Source organism: Cyprinus carpio, chromosome B2, assembly GCF_018340385.1.
Source record: "Cyprinus carpio isolate SPL01 chromosome B2, ASM1834038v1, whole genome shotgun sequence".
In the NCBI taxonomy this organism is placed as follows: Eukaryota; Metazoa; Chordata; class Actinopteri; order Cypriniformes; family Cyprinidae; genus Cyprinus; species Cyprinus carpio.
In genome coordinates, this window is record NC_056598.1 from 4,290,110 (window position 1) to 4,312,831 (window position 22,722).

General features: G+C 36.0%; 1 protein-coding gene and 1 pseudogene across 1 annotated transcript; both read left to right on the top strand.

Moving 5' to 3' along the window:
- Positions 1-1,266: 1,266 nt before the first annotated feature.
- On the top strand, positions 1,267-15,425 carry LOC109092352 (annotated as a pseudogene).
- Positions 15,426-16,243: 818 nt separating this feature from the next.
- On the top strand, positions 16,244-19,701 carry LOC109092353 (BMP and activin membrane-bound inhibitor homolog). The gene is made up of 3 exons (XM_019106128.2): positions 16,244-16,745; positions 17,274-17,555; positions 18,073-19,701. The coding sequence occupies exons 1-3, from the start codon at positions 16,670-16,672 to the stop codon at positions 18,486-18,488; spliced, it is 774 nt and encodes a 257-aa protein (XP_018961673.1). The 5' UTR covers positions 16,244-16,669; the 3' UTR covers positions 18,489-19,701.
- Positions 19,702-22,722: the final 3,021 nt, after the last annotated feature.

Below are 22,722 nucleotides of genomic sequence, written 5' to 3' on the forward strand. Positions count from 1 at the left end.
AACAATTTATTCATCCTTTGTTATTTTTGTTTTCATAATAAACAATAATATCCTTTAATGTAAAAAGCAATTAACCTTTACTAAATTAAAAATACATTCTGCTAATTTCCAACAACCCTCTCTCACTTTTACAAAAGAAACACAAATCATCAATATCAGAGTATCTTGAAATGAATGGTTTAACAGGGTAAATGGTATGCACAATTTTTAAAATGTTCTTCTTTAGTTTTATCATTAATACAATATTTAAAAGGTCTTAACCAAGCAGTCTTCCAATTAAAATTGTGAATATCAGAGTTCCTATATATATATATATATATATATATATATATATATATATATATATATATATATATATAAATATATATATATATATATAAACTCCTCCAGCTGCAATTTTATTTTTTAAAAATAGGCTAGTACAAATATGTTTGTTATTTAATTTTTTAGTTTTTTTTATCAGTCAGCTCAACACTGTTTGAAGTTAGTTTGGATTTTGTCATTGAGTAGGTTGAACATGACTTTTAACAAGCTAAACAAGGTTAGAGGCTTCAATAAGAGAATTCAATTCCTTAAATTGGACAGGAAAATTGTGGAAACAGGAAAATTATCAAAAAGGCGACTGATATCCCAGTTAAACAAATTCCTTAAAAATAAATATTTATTTGCAATTATATTGGTAATCCAAATGAAAGAAGTGTGAGGAGAGAAACTGTGTGAGTAGCAAATTTTCCAAGCTAATAGAGCTTGCTGGTGGAATTTGGACAATTTATTGGACAGATATTTAAAAAAGAGGTGAGGTGGGTTGGTGCCATCTAGTGGTTAAGAGGATAATAATATCAAATTCGCCTTTATGCTCCTTTTTAGCTTTGTTGTATCAAATAAGCGTACCCCCAGTCAATTTTACTTTCATTATGACGTCCTAAACTACATTACTAGACACTGTATACACATTATGCATATATACTCTAATACACTATTGAACCTTTTAGCCTATCTATGAAACTGAAATACACAGAGATCTGGTGAACGTTACTTAGTTTAATAGGATTTTCACTTCTATAAATTAATTTAATATCTTGTAGCTTAAGTTAAACAAGTTTAATACATTTAAACCTCAATTGCTACTGTCGCTTCGTGAGTAGCAAAGGAAAAAGGTGCATGAGCGCAGGTTGCAGTCGTCTGCTCGTGCACGTCGCGCGCTGATATCGAGAGATTGTCTGTGATTGTTCTCTGTGGTTTGGTAGTGGATTTGAGGGGGAAGCGATGGACCGTCAGCTCTTTCCCGAATAGCGAAGCAGCAGAGCTACTTTTCCAGATATTGTAGTGTGTTTGCAGGCAGTACCACTAAAGAGAGCTGTAGTGTAGCAGAACTGCTTCAGTAGTAGTAACACTTCACTTCCACATCATTGCTGCATTAATGGTAATGCATGCAACGAATCCATCCAGACTCAATGATGGGTAATCACACATTTACCTCCAGTTTACACCCTTCAGCTAATCGCTTAAAGCCTTACCTAAGTGCATATTATATTCGAAGAAATTGTTTCAAAGTAGTTTTTCCCCCTTTATTAGCGAGTTGTTTTCATTTCTCTACGTTAGCATTGTAGCTGGCTAACAGAGAGCGCGTTTCTGACTATTTTAACTTTTTTGTCTTTCACAGGTGTAATGATCGAAGAGATCCTCAAGCCTACCAGGTACACAGAGAAGTATTTTACCGTTGAAAGTAGATACATATTTGGGAGAAAAGCTGAAATGGTGTCAAAATTGACTTAGCCGGTTTTAGCATAACACTAGTGCTCACAGGCCTAGTTCCTGCTTGCTAACTTAATCCGTGATATATACATTACGCGTCTTACTTTGTAGGTAATAGAAGCCAATAATTTGTTTTTAGCAAATTGTTCTACAGTTAAACTGAAATAGTAGCTTATACAGAGGGAATGGTGTGACTAGAGAGCTCACGTCTCGGCGTGCAAGCTTGTTTTGTAGTTAGCTTTCCTAATCACTGGATTCACAACAAATAGAAACTAATAGCACATCGTTCTCATTTACTGTTAGGCCTTATCAGATCTAGTATTACATTTTATAGTGAAGTGACTTGATGAGCTTAACAAACACAGTTAAAAGTGCAAATCAACTAGCTTCCTATCTAGTTTTAATAAACATAATATTTGTGTTTTGTTTTTTCTCAAAAGCACCAGGTGTTCTTTCATGTCATTTGTAGTACAGTAACTGTAGTACAGAGAAAAGCAGGCTCAAATAAATGTAATATTATTAAATCACTAAATGTAATTTAGTGATTTAATAATATTACATTTATTTGATCCTGCTTTTCTCTGCTAGAATAGAGGCTCAAGCTCAGTGGTCTTTGCAGTCCTTTTCTCATGCACTGTATTTTGCAGTCTGTCAAATATCAGTCAAAGAGTCACTCGTCAAATGACCATCGCCATGACAAGATGCGAGATTCGTCAGACTCCACACCACCAACTAAAATGCTGCGGCGATCAGACAGTCCAGACAACAAGCACAGTGACGGAACAGGGCACAGCCAAACGAAAGCACTCCACGTTCACCGGACCCGCGAGAGGGACAGCGGTAAGAACATGAAAGAGGGGAGGTTCCTCGTGCATATGGTTTCATGGTTGAATGATATGGTCCCTAATACCTCAGAACCCTAAAATCCTATTTTAAGTGGGTTATATGGGGAAACATTATTCACAGTGGTAAATAATTATACATGATAGTATATAAATATATATTTAGTTGTGGTTAAGCAGGGCATTAGAATTAAGAGTGCACTGACCAGGGGCTTTCAGGCAGATACCAATAAGTGATATTGTAAGACAGCAGATACATTTCACAACTTGGAACTCACAACTTCACAACTATATTTAGTTTATGCTTTTGTTTAGGTATTATTAGTAGCTCAAATTACTGTAGGTGATGATAAGCAATGTGAGAAGTCATCTCTGTTTTAATATTGGTTTATTTCATTTATTGCTAGGGTTATGTCAATATTAAAATAGCAACATTCTGCCCGATTCCTATAATCCAGTAAATTTTTGTCTTGTTATTATTGATATTAATATTATTATAATGTTAATTATATTCTGAGGTGTTTTGTCTAAATTAAAAATAATAAAAACTACAATTTATCATTTTAAATACTACAAGTCAATTTAGGTTTTTCTTTTTTTTAGTATTATTATCTTAAGCAATATGTAAAATGGATATTAATTTTGAGATTTGCTTTGCATAACCATGTTAACATGTAATATGTGATATAATTAAATCTGCCGATAACTGACATAATACACTGTTTCAAGAATCTCTATTTTGCCATCTTGCATTTTAGAATTCTGTGTAATGTAATTATTCTTGAAAAAATTCTTGAAAATTGACATGTTATAAACCAAAACACCATTTGGAAGTTGTAGGGTTATATAATAGGCTAAAGGATTATATAATAAGGCTAAAATCCATCTATAATAAAATTGACTGATATTGATAATAGTCTTTACATGTTTTTATGGAATAGATTTATTTGCTACTGTAGATTTTAGTTAATCAAGCAGCATTAAAACACAGGATACTCTTGTGCTTCCTTCATGCTGTCTTACTTCCTGTTATAACCACAGCCACGAGGCTGCAGCAGGTGCACAGTATTATTTATCTCGTCAGAGGCCTCTTAGCATCGGTCTTTTCTCTGATAGGTTGTTTAGACCTTACTTTTAATTCAGTTATTTTCAGATCTCTGGTGTATTTTCAGTCTTGGTGTAGATTGACATTTTTATTTGGCATGAAAATATTATTTTTTATTATTATCTCATCCTGTCATGAGGCCATGTTTCCACCGCTCAGCCGCAGGACTGTCAGCTCAAGCCGATAAACTAGCTGTCCAGCGTGTTAAATGGAAGCCAGGAATACGGTCTTGTTTCAGTGAATTATGTTCTGCAAAAGTCTTCAGGCTTTCACATGTTTGATGGTTTGTTTCTGATCTTCTAAATTATGTTTCAGGTGTCAGTCCTTCTCCACAAGAAAACTCCCATCATGCATCCAGTTCTCACCCTCATCCAAACAGAACTTCAGAGATGGTAAGTTGATTAGTCTGTGGGTTGTCTGAGAAACTAGAATGTGTTAAGGAAGCCTGTGCAATTAGACAGATATTTGCGACATTTTGAGGTGTGTTATTCCCTGATAACAACCGTTGTGATTAGTCTTCTGGGTATTAACATTTTAGTTAGAATTGTTGCACTCCTGTTTTTTGCGCTTTTTCAGTTTGACATGCATATGCAAGTCTCGCTTTCTTTCAGGATAAACCTTTGTACAAAATTAAAACAAAGATGGAAATACTTTTGAACATTTACATATATAGTTATAACCATAACAATTGAGTTATCCATTGAGGATAACATGTATTAAAGGGGTCATATTATGCTTTTTTATATTTTTAATTACATTTAGTCTGTAATTTTGTTATGATATGCAATGTACAGTATAGTTGTACATAGATGTTTTCTGTGAACAGCGCGTTGATAATTTTCATTAACGATTATTACTGTTTTTATCGATTAACTGTTGCAGCACTGCTTTTGTTGGAAAAACTGCATCCAAATGAGGTTTCATGAGATACCGTCTCTGATGTCAAATATGTTAATAAAATGTTGCTGTGGTATATATTGTAGTTTTATTTTGAGAATTGCAGCAATGTATTAATTCATAGCAGAGTTCTGTAAATAAAATAAGGGGTATTAAAACATTTACAAACAAATATTTCTCAAAACTTGGTAAAAAGTGAGATCCAACTGTAAGGTTGAAATTACTATACTGGGATATTTAAAGGACTGTTGCTTAAAAAAAAAAAAAAAAAGCTGCAGTACTAAATCATCCTGACTCATCCCTATCCCTAATGTTCTCTCATATGACAAATTTTCCTGCTCTTTCTTTCTTTGATGTGCCTGCATATTTCCTGTCTCTTCCAGCCCCGTGAGCCAGCAGATGATTGGTCAGAGCATATCAGTTCGTCTGGCAAAAAATACTACTATAACTGTAGAACAGAGGTCTCTCAGTGGGAGAAGCCTAAAGAATGGTTGGAGAGGTGAGTTGCTTTATATCCCCTGTACAGCTGCCTTAAACCATGCACTGACACCAGACTTCCTGTCTGAACAGAGAACAAAGGCAGAGAGAATGTGCCAAGACTATGGTTAACAGCTTTCCCAAAGACAGAGACTACAGACAAGAGGCGATGCAGGCCAGTGCCACAAGTGCCCTCAGTAGTACAAGTAAGTAGCAGAAACACATTTCTAAGTGGTATTACGTTGGTAGAAGTTCACTCTGCTGATGGTTTCAGTGGTTCTTAAAACATTTGTCTTGTGTTTTTCCACAATCCCTTTCATCCTGCTGATGGTTTCTTTGGTTGTTAAGACGTTTTTATTGTTTGGTTATTCTCAGCCTTTGTCCATAAACCCCTCCAGCACGTCCAGCTCCTCTTCATCCTCCACAGTGCCTGTGTCTCCTTCCCTGCAAGCTTCAACATCCACTCTGCTTCAGGACCCAGCACTCCTCCGACAGCTGCTGCCTGCGCTCCAGGCCACCCTGCAGATGAACCACGGCAATGTTGACATGGGCAAACTTAATGAAGGTAATGGCTGTGCAGTGTTTCCCATAGGATTTTGTGAGACTATGGGGGTAGACTGTATAGTTGGTACTAGGGGTGTCACGGTACACAAATAAATTTTAAATTTTCTTAGTGATAAAATCTACCTCAGGTTATGCTTAAAACTATAGGGAGCCCTTTTACATTATAAGGTTACAATTATGTATGGAGACTTTTTACAATATTAGGTTGAATTACTGTTTATTTTTAAATAGATGATCAACACTCACGATACCACTTATTTTATTTTTGATACGATATCGATATTTTTCAAGGCAGTATCGTCGATATCAATACTTCTGAACTAAACTTTTAAATTATGAAATGTATTAAATTACTATTGGTTAAATGGGTAATGATTGCCACTTAAATTTGTTTTAAAAACACATTTTAACATTCAATACGCCTTAATTGTAACTTCTTAGGTTATATTTTTGTTTACGCATGGTTCAAATATGTTTTTTTGTGATTTATATTAACATTACAGAATAGAACATGATCAATATTATCTTACAATGTTCAATTTCAATTAACGTAACTGCACAAACTATGTAGGCTAATTTCAGATTGGTTATTGTGAAATGTTAATTTTTTTTTTTTTTTTTTTTTTTTTCTGTCCTGTCTTGTGGTATTGTTTGTTGATGGTTTTTGTTAAAGATTTATTTATTTATGATACTTTTGGGAAATGCAGCCCTGTTTGAATGTACTGTCAGAGGTGAGTGAACGCTCTCTGTGATGGATTGGTTCTGTCTTGCAACATTTGCATGTGTTCCAAGCGTCAATGTCCTGCTCTCTCTTGTGAAGCCAACACGGTTGTGACTTAAACTGTATTTCGTCAACTGGCCGCTAGAGGCTGGCTGCAAAAGGGAGTCAATCCCATAGACTCCCCATGTTAAAATGCCCAATTGTACAGCAGAAAAAACCATGTTTATAGCCTGGTTCAAAAAATGATTTTGGTCTATATATCTAATTTTGCCCTTCATGACAACTTTGAGGGGGTGAATTTTTTTATAACTTATCCATTTAAATTATATTAAGCCTTAAATTTCTGCATAATTAAGGGCATGGCCATTTAAATGACAGGTCAATTGCCACTGCTGACACTGCCGTCGAGCTAGGTGGGCGTGGCTTCAGCAACCAGCTCCCGCCTTTTTGCCCATTTTCAATTATCCAGGAGTGATGCGCTGCCAAGATGGCGTCGGCCCGCTCCGCCCACTTTGAGCCTCAAAAACGCTCTTCAGAAAATTACGGGTGACGTCACAGACACTACGTCCATGTTTTTATACAGTCTATGGTGTGTTCGAATGAGCAGGAAAATAGTTCTGTCCTACACAATTATTTGCTAACATAGGTTATTCGTCCAATTCAACGCATTTTATTTTTGTTAAATAAAATCTCTGGTAAATAAAACACACCATAGTATTGATAATTATTTGTTTGAGAATCGAAACTTTCGATATTCTCATCAGTATCGATACTTCGGATCGATACGCCCATCCCGAGCTGTGGACACTGATGACTTGCTGAGGTAAATTAAATGCTACGTGACATTTTATTTCCACTCTGTATTGTTGATGTCTTTCCGCGGTTGAAACACTGATTGAGCAATTACATGAGGCATGAGATGTTTAGTCATGTTTATTCACGTTAAAACTAGTAGTACAGAGGAAAGAATGATCGCGTTCACTCGCGCTCCGCTCTGCACAAATCTGCAGGGCTTTACAGCTCAGACACGGGAACCGGAGCTGATCGCGCCCGCTCTAGTAGTCAGTGCTCGTGTTGGGATTATACCAGCACATTTCTGAACCATCCCAGAAGTGGCTTTCCAAGGCGTTTATACAGTGATCTGTCATGCCACATAAAAGACTGTCAAAACACCATTTATTTTTTTAATTTCCTGAAAAAAAAACTGTATTCGTTTGGTACACATGTGCACCAAACCGAAAGACCCGTACCGAAACGGTTCGGTATGAATACGTTTACCGTTACACCCCTTGTTGTTACATCTGGTGCACTTTAAGAGTTCAGAATTAAGAGCTCCAACCCATTTTCAGTGTCCAAATTAAATAAATTGAGTAAATTGCATTAATTTTTACCTGAACTTTAAAGTGGATTAGAACCTTTTTTGTTGTTGTTGTTGTAATAGTGGCTTACAATGTACATTTGGGAATACAACTTTTTATTTATTGTTATTATTTTCTATGCAGATGCACTCTCCTACGAAATCACCCTAATCATTCTTTTTATCTTGCTCTTCTTAAAACACACTTTTCTTTGTGGATTTCTTTAAAGTCAAGAGATCAGATCTTGTTAGTTTTTCTCCAGTCTTGTAACTTTTCATGCTGCTTACACACTTTTTTCTGTTTTAATTTCCTATTGATCACGTGATTTAAGCATAAATTATATAGAGGTAGGGCTGGGTACAGATTTTTTCAAATTCAGTTCTAATTTACTACTAGCTCCCAGTTCCATTCGATTCATGTTTCAGTTCAGTTTGATTTTTTCCAATTGTGTGTATATTGTGTGTATGGTAAAAGATTAATATTAGGATTTTGAGAATCAGTATTTGCTCAAATAAAGACTGCAGTTTTAAATCAGTATTACTCTACCCTATTCAGTAGACAGCTGACGACCTGTGTTCTAGGGAGGAAGTATGATCTGCTCTTGATCAGAGATGCTCTCTAGATTAGTGTTCATCCAGTATTGTTTTTGCCCTTTAAACTGCAGTTATCATAGAGACCAGGGTGGCTGATATTAAGCAGGTACGCATATCATGCTAATTAATTTAATGATATTAAAAACACATGCATAACAGTTGATTAAATAATTGTTTTCCGTGTTTACAAAATTATTAATAAATAATTAGGAAATTAACTATATTTAATTAAAAATTCTGTAAAATCATCAGAATTATACTTTAGAGAAAAAAAAAACTTATTGATTCTGTAATTCTGTAACAGTTTTTTTTTTCCCTCACAAAGAAATTGTTAAAAAATAAGGATAGATAAATGCACCACTTCATACACATCAGCCAAACATAAAAACCATTGGCCTGGGCTATATATATATATATATAGTATGATATATATATATATATATATATATGTATATGTATGTATATGTATGTATATATATGTGTATATATGTATATATATATGTATGTATATATATATATATATATGTATGTATAAAATCAGTATATCCACCTAAATGCATTCCAAAATGACATCATCAATCTGTGACATGAGTTTTTGTGTTCTAATAAAACACAAATCTAATAAAAATCTATACAAATGCATCTACCTGTAGCAACAAATACAAGTAGGCCTCCATCCAGGTAGCTAAAACATGTTCATACTGTTTTGCCATTTTGACAACTGCTTTTTGCAGAATATGTGACATCTTCTCACCACATGGTGAAAATATCGTAAGCCGCTTTCAGTGTGTAGGACTGCTTTGACACAGTGTGTGTCTTTTTCTGTCTTTGTCTTCCTCCAGTCCTCACAGCCGCTGTCACACAAGCTTCCTTACAGTCTATGCTTCATAAGCTTCTCACTGCCGGACCGTCCGCTTTCAACGTCACTACTCTGCTTTCCCAAGCTGCTCAGCTTTCCACACAAGGTACGGCTGAAGTCCCAGTCACTTCACACCTCTCCTAACTGATGTTGTGCTGCAGAGCAACTAATCCACATTTTTTAAAGGAACCATGTGATCATATATCACAATACTTTGTTAGACCAATGTTTTAAGTATGTTTATACACACCCAAGACAATGGACACAAAGCATCTTGAATAATTCTTAATAGGTTAAGCGACAACTTTACAGGAAAACTGAGACTTTGGTGAAGAATGAGATTTATTTATTTATTTATTTTTCAAATCATGTTAATTTAGTAGTAATTTAAGTAGAATTTAGTACATTTGTTATATTGTTATAAATAAATGTCTTTACCAGATTCCGTATGTCATTTCTATAACTCTGTTTCTAATGAACAGCTCAACAGTCCGGTCAGTCACCCATGTCATTAGCATCAGATGCCTCTTCACCGAGGTCATACGTGTCTCCCAGAGTCAGCACACCTCAGACCAATGCTGTCTCTAAACCCCTGCTCAGCTCTGCATCTTTTTCTTCACAACCAAAGGTCAGTAGCAACTAGTGGTTTGTCATTGCCTAAACTTCTCTGTTATGGCGGCCTCAAAGTGTTTGGACATGTCATTGCAATAGATAACAAAATATCAATCCATGTGACATATGTAAACAGACGATGCTACAGCTTGCTGACTTGTTTCCTTAAGTATTTTTTGTTCTAGTTTTTTTCAACCAGCTGTTCCCAAAGTAATTTGAAGTAAAGTTTGCTGTTCTATAGTAAAAATCTGTTCTACTTCTAAAATCTGAACAAACATTAGGCATCAACCTTTGTAAAAGGTTACGACATGCACATTGTAGCTAGGAGACACATAACCAAAGCAAATAAATATTCAAAATCAAATCACACTTGTTTGATATCTGAAGCTAATTTGTAAACTCAACTACCCAAAATATGTCGACTGGCTCTGACTTTCAATAAGTAGACTCGACACGTGGTGCAAACTAAATTGAATAATTTATTTGTTTTAATAACGGATTTGTGTAGATAAAGATGAAAATATTGGTCTTTAGAAAAAGGGCTCAAAAGTTCAAGAAACACCTATGTACAGTATATATGTCATATTGGTTTGATATTTAGTTGTAATAATATTCACACATAATATTCAAATACTTTTTGGGACCACTGTGCATGTTTTACATCCCAACACATTTAAGAAAGTTGTACTGCTGACCATTTCTGGTCATTTTCAAGCTGTTGTTCTTCAATTTCAGGTCAGTGCATCAATTCAGAGGCAAGGATCGTCTTCCCAGCAGTCTGTCAGCTCTGACAAACCTCTGGAATTCAGTGATCCCCGTCTTCACAGGCAAATGTACGAATCCCTCAGTAGGAACTTGGCTTTTGGCTGTTGGTAATGTTGAAGCAGCCTATCAAATGTTGTCGTACAGCACCATCTACCTGTTCAGTGTTGAAATGCAACCAAACACATACATTTTGGAGAATGCTGATAACAATTTTGGTTTCCTTTGAGTGAGTATATGGTGACAGAAATTGCATTGTTGGGTAGACTTTCACTTTAATACATGTTTATTATTATAAGCATACACTTGTTGTTAGTATTAGTAGTAGTAGTAGTATACAAAATGAATCTATTTAAATAGTTCTAATTGTAAAAATCTATTTATTTATGCATTTTTTTATAGCAGTCAAGATGGCTTGTCGGGCTCTAATGGCAGTGCAGGCATCAGCGTTCCCGCCTCAGGCAGCACCTCTCGAACCCAAAGCACTTTCACTCCTTCTCTAGCATTGCACTTTGATGAAAATCTCATCAAGCATGTTCAAGGCTGGCCTGCAGAACATGTGGAGAAGCAGGTATGAGCATGCCTTTGTCTCTCAGCTGTTCATTGATCTTCTAGAGCCAGTTGTTCAAAAGTAATCTGATTGGATCAAATCTTCAAGATTGGTTGTCCGACAGAAATCTGAATCTGGGTCAAATAATCAATTTGCGTTATTCAAAACTTTTTAGTGAGATTGGGATACCTTTGATCCAAAAAATCAGGATTATACTGGTCCCACCAGAAGTGTGGATTTCAGGAACAAACATGTAATAAAACTTTAAAACTGGTTCAAAAATGCAACATTTGTAACATTTAAGATATCCCCAAAAGCCCCAAACAGCTGTCAATATAAAAAAAAAAAGTTATCTCATTTAAAGTATTTTATTTATTTATTTTTAATCACTGTTTGTAAACTACATTGGCACAATCATCAAATATGAACCAGTCAGAAGTAGTTATTTATGTAAATGAAATATGACCCTGGACCACAAAACCAGTCCTAACAACAATAGCCAACAATACATTCTATAGGTCAAAATAAGGCTGCACAATTAATCAAATTTCTAATGGCGATTACGATTATGGATGCCACAATTATGTAATCGTTTGAAGTCCACTTATTTTATTCTGCACGCTTAAGATTTTTTTCTACATGTTATCTTAAGGGTTTTTCCATTGTTTAAGTTTTAGTATTACATTATAATACCATTCATATTTTTACTTTTTTAGAATTTAAAGAAGAAACCAATCCGATGTGTATTTGACATTTGAGGCTTAAAACTATAGAAAAGCATTCAAGGTTTTTCAGTTAGTGTTTTCAGCTTGTTTATTTTCATATAAAAATACAGCATGCAGTTGCATCAAACAATGGTATAAACATCAATGTAAAATGTGATAATAGTAATTAATAATCGCAATTACAATTTCAAGGGAATAATCGAAAATTATGATTAGTGATGCACCGATCATGATTTTTCATGGCCGATTCTGATACCGATATTTTTACAAGCAAACTGGCCGATTCTGATACCGATTTCTGATTATTTTTTTTCTTTAAGCAACAAACAAGAAAGAAGGAAAGTATACATTAACAAGATGTTTATTTGGTATTTAACAGGCCAAACTGGCTTTTGGCTGTTGAAAACAACAACTGTAACCATCTGAAATTAACGACAGTAAGTAGCCCACATTCAATACAAACATAGATGGTACAGACATCAGCATTTAACTTTTGTTTTTAAATTGGGTTGAAACTACATAAAACTGGTCTTAAATGAAAACATTATCTGTAACCATGTGAAATTAAAGGCAACAACTGTATAGTTCTACAATCCAAACAACACAATCAACACACATTCAATAATCCAAATAAAGATGTTTCCTAATCAGCATTCAGTATTTGTTTTAGTTTTTCAATTTGGTGTAAAGAAAAAAAAGGTCTTTACCAGTGAAACTTAATAAAACCAAAGTAGGCTAAATAAATAAATTATTCCAAAATGTTAAATCAAATAATGTTTAGTGGGAGTAAAACAAAGATGCTACAGCAGGTGATTTTTAAATCAAATTAAGTCAATGTGATTTTAAGGTAAAATAAAATAATCCTCCTATACCAGAACTGACGTTTTCTTCTGGCTTTTCAAAAGTGCATGCGAGTTCTACTTACTTTACAAAATGAAGCATTTCAGCTTTGTCACAAGTTAATCTGTTTCGTTTCTCAACCAACACGCGAGAAGCTGAGCTGAACAACTGTTCACTGTCTACACTTGTGCAGGGTGTGGACAGGTGCGCTCGCGCAACTTCAGTGAGCGCAGGAAAGCGGCTCTTATTTGTGCGCCAGTGCACCAACGGCTGTTCACTTCCTGCTATCTGTGCTTCAGACAGGTAGCTCTGCATTTCCAGTGCTGTACGGCTGCCCGTGTCCTGCGCACAGATTTCGAAATACTTCCACGCAAATGACATGATGGCGAATGATTACAATGTAGTCTGTGCACGCAGGCGCACTTCTGGAAAAATCGGCCGAAAAAAAGACCAAAAACCGATTGCCGATCGCATATTTTAAGCAAAAAACGACCGGTCAACCGGTGCATCCCTAATTATGATCATAATCATGCAGCCCTAGGTCAAAATGATTGATTTTTCTTTTATGCCAAAAATCATTAGGAAAGATCATGTTCCATGACGATATTTCGTAAAAAAACCCCTCAGATTCCAGATTTTCAAATAGTTTTTAGCAAATATTGTCCTATTGTAACAAACCATACATCAATGGAAAGCTTATTTATTAAGATTTCAGATGATCTATAAATCTCAGTTTTTAAAAATTGACCCTTATGAGTGGTTTTGTGGTCCAGGGTCACAAATGCAAAACTTTTCTGAGAGAATGCAAACATACACATAGATAGATAGATTATTATTATTATTATTATGTTTATTTTTTTACATGTCCCTTTAGGGGCTTCGTTGAGCACTAGTAATCCAGATTTGGTAATTACCAAAAAAAAAAAAAAGTGTGTATGTGGTCAATCCAGTTTTGCTTTTAATTACCTGATCCTGGATAGCAAAACATGAGATTTCCAAATCCAGATCATTCTGATCCAGATTAAGCTTTTTGAACAACTGGCCCCTGAAGATCAGATATCAGTTCTCCAGCTATTGAATTTCTCTTCCTCTTCTTCTTAAATTCCTGTCACCCAGGCGTCACGGTTACGTGAGGATATCCACAACATGGGAACCCTCTACATGTCAGAGATCTGCACCGAACTTAAGAACCTTCGCTCTTTAGTGCGAGTATGTGAAATCCAGGCCACATTGAGAGAGCAAAGGTCTGTAACCCTGATTTGATTAGAATGATCAAATATACACAATGAAAAGACTTTTTCTGAATCTTTTTTCTTCTTTTCACACAGGATTCTGTTTCTGAGACAGCAGATCAAAGAACTTGACAAACTGAAAAATCAGAATTCCTTCATGGTTTGAGTGATGGCTGTGGAGCTCATGGCAGTCTCTCTCCAAACATGGCCAGCCCCTGGTTGTTTGGACCTCTGCTCTCAGCCCGAGCTCTCAGATTTGCAGTCCAACTGTAGGCTGCAATGCCTGAAATGGGACAGAGAGAAAGGAAGCTTCCAAAAGTGCTTATCAAGGCAACACAGGGCCCTGAGATCGTAGATTAATTTCACAGTCCTTTGACGTACATTGCTTCTCTATTCTCAGATCCACAGGTCATAAGAGAGAGAGATTCAGAGAGCGCTCTCCAACTCAGACTAACCTTTGAGTAATCATGCAGTGGATCTGGTGATTCATGTGCTGGTTTTTCAGGGTTATGCCTGTGTTAACGGATCATAAAGTTCACTGTCACACTGGAGACCTAATATCCCCTTATCCTCCAGTGACTGACAGTGATTATGAATGATGTCAGAAGGGCTATCTGTGCACAAGGACACTTCCAGCTGCACTGGCATTTATCAAAGTGACCAACTAAAATAAACCCAATATAATTCTGAGTGCTCATTCTCAAAAGTTAGGCATGACTGGCTGATTCTCTACCCCTCAGAAGAATTACATAGGACGCAAAAGTGATCTTCCTAAATTCACTGCAGAAAAACAAATGGGTGCTAAAAATTTCTGAATTGGTGACGTGGCACTTAAAAGCTTTTGCCGAAGCGGTAGACGCACATTTTCTGAGTTTCTGACCCTGATATAAGGGTTGTCACTATCTGCCTTCGATGTTCCTTGTTCTTTGCAGTGCTGTTACACATCTAACAGAGATTACTTTTCATGCTGCACCCCAGCACTGTTTGACACTTTTTTTTTTCTTTTTTTTTTGTATTAATGTTTTTGATTTGTTTGTATTTGCTCAGTTTAGTCATTCCCAAATTGCTCGAATTAGGAGGATGCAATCAGAGAACTCAATATTTTATACAGCTGTGGCTGCACATCAAAAGTGCATCCTTCATGGACAAAAGAGGACCACAAGGACTGTCCAAGCCAACCTGGGGGAAGAGTATGGAGACATTCAGGATCAGATCAAGTTTTTCCTAATCTTTTACGTAAAATATCAACCAATCTATAGAGAAAAAAAAAAAAACTAAGCATTTAGTCACCTTGTCAGTTTGTTTTTGACAAGTATGTGGAAAAAGGCTAAACTGGTGATTCCTCTTTGATGTTTGCAATGTCATTCATAGTTTTGCTCCATTGTTCTTTCTGTCTTCACTGCCCTCTGATGCAGGGTTTGACCAATTTTAACGTGATAGGCTGTAAATGGGGTACACTTTAAGAATAGAGATGGGTATGTTGCTTTGTATATGGTTTCTAAAAGTTACAGGAAATAAACAGTTACCACATTATGTTTTGGTACATTTGCTTTTGTGTATCGGTTGGTTTAAGATGGCTGCATGCAATCATGAACTTAAAGAACTCAAACACATGCTTAAATGTTTTTCCATGTTAGCTTTTCTGTGGAATGTTTCACATGCACTTGTGATCTGACCATTTCAGTGTTTCAGAACCCTAGGATTAATAATAACAGTCTACTTATCTGTAAGTAGTAACCATGTTATGTTAGATATAATATATACATACAGTTGTGGCTATAAGTTTAGTTGCAGAAAGCTAAAGGTTAGTAACAAGGTTAAAAAATTGCATTTTAGTACTGCACTAAATGAGATGTTTCACACTCTAGATGCTTGCTTGCATAATTATTATAAATGTCCTATTCATAATATGTAAGTTTGATTCTTAAAGGGGTGTTTTTTTTTTTTTTTTTTTTTTTGTGATAATTGTTCATGGGTCTCTTGTTTGTCCTGAGCAGTTAAACTGCTCACTGTTCTCAAGAACAATCCTCCAGTTTACAATATCATCTGCGTTTTTGAACACGATGCATTAAGAGATTTAAATGGGGTAAATTTTATTTCGTCTTCTGGAAAACATAATCATGAAAGTATAAATTACCATCTATCTTAATACTGTTTTGAAGTAATTCATGGACTTAAACGTGTGTCTATTTAAGGGTCAATTGGTTTCGATTAGATAAAGAGAAAATAACATTAAACCATTGGCAATTGGTATTTTTACACACAGGGGTCACTAAGTCGATGCTTTTTTCTCCAGAACGAGGGTTAAGCTGTATTAGCTGTGCATGGGCACATGGGGAGGCAACAGTCACAACTCACGCCTGTGAATGAACAGTCCCAGCGGCTCGATGACTCTTATAGGAGGAGCTGCTCTCATTCTCAAGTCTTCTACATTTAAGAGCACTCAAGCGGACTAGATTGAGGAGATTATCCTTCTGAATAGTTGCGAAGTCTTGAGAATCTCGCGTTCGAATTAAAACGAAAATGGATTGTGTCTAACATGGGTTTTTAAATTTTATTCAGACAACTCCACGTCGGCTTTTCTGCGCACCGATGATTTTATCTGGAAGTCTTGAAAAGCAGCGAGGACTAAACCACGATGTGATCATTTCTATCCAAAAATGTTACGAAAAGTTAACGAAGCAAGTTGGAACACATCTTGGACACTAATACAGTGTTTCTGGCTATAAAGTCCGAATCGATGCGAATCTGAAAGGCAAAGAAATTGTTTTTGTCCAATGCAGCGCAACAGCAGTCTCGTTTCCATTTGGCTTCAGCTCGAGCTGTGCGCGATGGCTGTTCTCCTCACTAAAGGTGAGTGAATACTGTTTATATGGTCAGAAGAGTCTCCAGACTGGCATATTAAGGATTTAGTGAAACTACAATTAATCGCATTTGTAATAAAACGAATGAAGTGTGTTTACAGCTAAAATATTTGTATTAATAATTGCATATTATTACACAGTAATAACAATGCAACATGAACCCTAACGTATAGTGTGACCAAAGGTTTTTTGAACACCTAATTATTTTTTAATCACTTATTAGCACGTTTGTTTTGCATTGCTAAGTGTGTGTACAAGTATAATAAAAGTATAAAAGTACAAATATCAATACTAAATGTTGTATAGTTTTGTCAGAGCTACACCAAAAGTCTTAAAGCCAAATTCCAAACAAGGGATCATATGACTTTTTTCTTTCTTTCTTTTTTTCTTTTTTAAATCCATTTTTCATCCAGGTTTTAAGTTTGAAAATTAATATATATTTTAAAGTTATTATAAGTATTCAGTTGGAGTGAAGTTCATTCTTTTAATACGAGTAATTTCTCTTTTCTTGTAAAAGGAGAAATACGGTGTTACTGCGATGCCCCCCACTGTGTGGCCACCGGTTACATGTGCAAATCGGAGCTGAATGCCTGCTTCACCCGCACCTTAGACCCTCAAAGCGCCAAGTCTCCTTTATCTCATGGATGTTACGACCCTCTGTTGAACTCTGGAAAAACTTGCCATCCAGAGTCAACCCATGACACCATTCATGGATCTGCCACACTTCAGTGTTGCCATGAGGATATGTGCAATTACAGAGGCCTGCAAGATGTCACATACAGAGGAAGTGAAATTCATGGTATGAGAAGGAGTATTCTTTAGATATTGCTAGTGATAAATAGAAGTACCACCATTCTAAATCTGCCAATTTATCAATTTGTCATTATCTAAAAACAGTCTCGTCAATGAGTAATTCACAGTTTTTATTTTCAAATATTTTGCTATATTCTGGTCTGTAATAATGTGCATAGGCAAGATCTGAAATGGAGCTTAATCATCAAATTTGCTATATTTAGAAACAACTTCCCCACTGTGATTGGCTGATGGTTGTGAAACAGAGTACATTTCATTTAAATGAGTAGTTGTTACAAATCTGTATGACTATTTTAGAAAAAAATTATTTTTGTCCAATGTTGTTTTGGAACCCACTGACTTTGATTGAATTGACAAAAACAGTTCAAAAACATTCTTGAAAATATATTTTGAGTTCTTTTGTGTCCTACAGAATATCATACAATTTAAAAGAGTGTATGTCGATGTTTTTCTTCAATTGCTTCATAAAAACATGGCCCTAAACATTCTCTGTTCTTATTTAGACAAACGGCGACATCAAACCGAAGGTAGCCGTCACGTGATTGCAAGACTACAGGAAATTCCTTCCTCCAAGGAGGTATGGTTCCGTGCTGCGGTCATCACTGTACCCATTGCCGGCGGCCTCATCTTGGTCCTCCTCATCATGCTGGCCCTGCGTATGCTGCGCAGTGAAAACCGCAGACTGCAACAACAACGGAGAGAAATGCTGTCTCGCCTTCATTATAGCTTTCATGGCCAACACCTCACCAAGAGTCATGTGGCGCAACTGGACTTAGAATGTATGGTTCCAGTAGGAGGCCATGAGAACTGCTGCCTGACCTGTGACAAGATTCAGCAGTCCGACCTTACCAGCCAAAGACTTCTTTCATTGGTCAGCTGGGGAAAGTACAGTGGCCAAGGCAAGCTGGAGTTTGTGTGATGGCTTAAGAATTTGCTTTCCTCCGTGAGACTTGTTTGGCTAAGACTTGTTTTATTTCAACAATTCTAAAGGAGGTACTGCAAACAAGAACTCAAAAGAGAACACTTGAAAGCTCTAACCATATGGTTGTTGCTCTTGAAGCACTTTACTTGAATTAGAGACTTGAGGAGAAGACTGCTTGTATTATAGGCTGCGACGAGGAGCAGCTTCGTGCTGGTATTCTTTATCACCGAAGGATTCCAAAAAAAATGTATTTTGGTTTTATCATTTGCACTTTTTGTATAAAGAATCCATGGTTTATTTGCTTTAATAGTGGAGTAAAACCAGTGTGTCAATACTTGTAAAAAAATAGTAGGGGTACAATATCTTGTCACTGGGGCAGTACCCTCAAAGGGACATCTTTGTACCTTGTTTACCCCTAATAGTCAAAAGTACCTTAAGGATGCATGTTATTATTCTAAGGTATTAATATACAATTTTTAAGGGTAGATAAGGTCTTGGTGACATGCTGTTGTATCAGTAAGGTACAGTTTTTGCCTTTTTTTTTTCACAGTGAATGATGGCCGCTGCTGTGTGAATGTGTGACTCTCACTGTTAAAGGGATAGTTCACCCAAAAATGAAATTTCTGACATTATTTACTCACTCTCAAACTCAAACATTCAGCTGTTTTTGTTAATACAGTGAAGTAAATGTGGTTCAAAACCTCCAAGCTCTAAAATGGACATAAATGTTGTGTAAAAAATGTAATCGAACCATACAAGTAATCCATATCCATAACTCTTTTCTGAAGCAATATGTTCACTTAGAACAATGGACAAGCCAAAAATGTTCAGGGTTTTCATTTACAAATCACATCATATCATTGATAAACTTGTGTATACAAAGCCCAAATGTGGCAAAAACATCAAACCTTATTGGTGCATGTGTCATGATATAAAGGAGGTTAGAAGTTTTGATCTTTCATCGTTTGGACAAAAACGTACACCAGAAACATTCTTCAAATACATTAATTTGTGTTCAGCAGAAGAAAGAAAATAATAAACTGAAACGTCACGAGGGTGAGTAAATGATCACCAGATTTTTAGCTTTTTGATGAACAATCCCTGTAACATTCACCAGTCACCTCTGACCTGCTTGTAGATTGTGCTCACTGTAAAGATGTTTCACTGTAAATATTACATGTTCAACAAGGAATCTGTTTGGTGTTTCGTATCTTTATTGTTTCTTGTTTGATGAGATCGCATTGGGTGTGTGAAGCTGAACAGCACTAAAAGTACTCAGTGTTGTGTATGATATTTACAAGCTCATTATACCCGGAGGGAGAAGTCTTGGCTAATGCTTCAGTATGTCAACACGTGCACAGTTGCAACCGTTCGACTGAGGCATTGCAATCATTAGCAGCAGCATAAGGGCATGGCAGTGTAGTGTGGTAGCTATTACAATCATGTCTTGTTTTACAGTAGCGCTACACGTCTGACTGACTCAATTCCCACGCCACAATCACTCAGACTCAAACTCTTTCACTTGCTTTCTTTGGAAAGAATTTAGATCCTCTGTCTAAACTTACCCTCTCACACTACTTATTGTTAATTCCACTGGACTGAAGGTGCACTTGACACTGGTTTACTCATTATTATTTTTGCAGGAAATGCAGTCAATGCACTTAAAATTTACTGTCATTTTGCATTTTAGTTAATTCTGGGATCCCAAGCCTTAACAGTGTCTTTCTTATGCTTCCTCAAAAATCTGTCTCTGTTCACTTTCTAAGTCATCGTGGCACTGCACACTCGGCCTCTGGCTCCTTGCACAAAAAGTTAACAGTTATTGTTGGCCCTAGAGGAGAATGCAAGCTTTATTGCAGTGAATGGGATAAAAGGCATTTTCCTCTGACAGTAATAACTTATTCCGTGGTCCACATATATTTTAAAACATAAACTCAAATTCTTTAATGTGCATTTTTGCAGAGGTTAACATCAGGGTCGGAGAACAGAACCACCCTTTCTTTTGCCTTCTAGGGGATTTGGAGCTGCCACTTTTTGTGATTATTTGACAGTGAAATATATTTGTGAATTGATAATGGGTCCTGCGTTGGTCTTATTATTATCAGGTTTCCATTTCCGTGGAATATCCTTATATGATATTTTAGATATAATAATAATCCTCTTCCTTAGTAAATCTTTATCACCTGTTAACAAAAGCCTTCAACATGTCACACTGACAGTACATTCTCATCTAAAGAAAGGGCCATTACAATGCCTGCTCAAACATGTTAGATAATGTCAGATAAGTGTTTAAGTGAGTCTTAGAAATTGGAGGGTGCCCAATGTTCCTGCAGACAAATAAAAAGAAATAAAAAAAGCAAGACAGATTAACTTAGATTTCTCAAAACAGCTCTGACCCCTACCTTTTTATGCCTTGAACACTATTGAGTGAGAGGGAATGTCTGGTTTCTGTGTCTAGAATTAGGTGTCAGATTTGGGGGGTTTCAACAATGCCTTGTGCCTTCAACCTTTCAAGACTTCCTCAAATCCCTGGCCTGTTCAGAACATGATCAGCAGAGCAAGTGTGCACTTTGAACTTGTAGTGTGAGGAATGTGGATTAATGCATGAGAGCATAGCAAGTCCTCTCTTCAAGGGCACACAAGCCATTCTCTCACATACAACAGCTGAAATACAGAGGCACATGCCCAGAATGAGCTAAATTAGTTATCAGTTCGACATGAAATGGTAGGGTTTAGTTCTGAAAACTTCCCAAGAGCTCTGAATTTGTGTATTTGGACAAAAACATCTGCAGGCAAACAACAGTATGGCATAAATATAATTTAGCTTTCTGAGAAAGTGAGAAAGAGTCTGACTGTGATATGCATTATTTGCATATTTGAGTGCGATATGCATTATTTTGTGTTTAAAAGCATATTGTGTTGTTAGTTAAGTAGCATCCGCTTTTGGCAAACTACTGGAATCAACTATAAATGTTGGAGACTTACTTGTGGTTCTTGTGAAGATCACGAATGATCATTCAACAAGTTCCTGGCATGTAAAGCATTCCTTATTAGTCACTTATGCAGTTCCATTACAGTTTGAATGCTTTATTGAAAGATAGCTTCCTTTGTAGACAGTAGGGCAAGGCAGCTTGCTAGGTTTAAGAACAGAGCCAAAGAGTTCTCAGAGCTTTGAGCTTTTATGACAGATTGCAGAAAAAAACAGTCATTTCAAAATGTGTAACTGTAAAAAGATGTTTATGAAAAAGCTAGAAGAGACAGGAAGTACTTAGTCACTTGCTGTTTACCTCAGAAGTTGCAGATATTCTATACCTGAGGGGTCTCACACAACCTTTTGATTTTTCAACTTGTAGTAGTCGGGGAAGTAAAAGGAAAAATACAGGCTCTTTTGATCCTCAACTCAAAGGACATTCAACAAATATTACATCACCAAGCAGAGGGGAAACTTGCTTAAAGTTTGTTAGCACTGTAATATTTCAACTTTAACTGGCTAGCTGCTAACATTTATTTTGGTAATTCAAGTATAAAAATTGAAGTGATTTGAAAGGAACAAGCACTTTTTTATTATTACAAATATGAGTCAGACTGGAGCATATTCATTAGTTTTTAATTGTTTTGAAGGGGGGAAATTATATTCTTATAGAAAGATAAGCATTATGTTGACAAAGCAGGGATTGAAGAACAACAATATGAAAATGGCACATAAATTATGATTAGAAACATCAAATTTAGGGGGTGTAGCACAACCAGCACTCCCTGGATCTGGGCCCTGTTGTTCAAGAGGGGTGTGGAGTTTGAATTTGAACATTCCTTTTGTAACTAAATGGGGGAAAACAGGATTAAGAAGAGAGAAAAGGAGATGAGTGAGTTATCAGAAAACAGTGAATATGGAGCTTAAATGTGATTAAAGATTCATTTGTGATTTTTCTACACATTTGAGAAATGGCAGCTTTATGGTTTTGTAAAGTCATGTAAAACAGATATAGGTAGACTGGGAATGATAAATAACTTTTGGCTCACTGTCCATTCTCAAAACAAAATGTTCTAATATCAACATGAAACTCTGGAGCTATAATCATTTCCTGAATATTGACAAGGAACTAAATATAACATTCCTATAACAATGACACATAAATATAGCTGGATATTAACCATAAATTATTTTGTGTTAGTCAGATAACTAGTTATCTGTAAACCCACTGATATTGAATCAAACTCTTTGCACATTTAA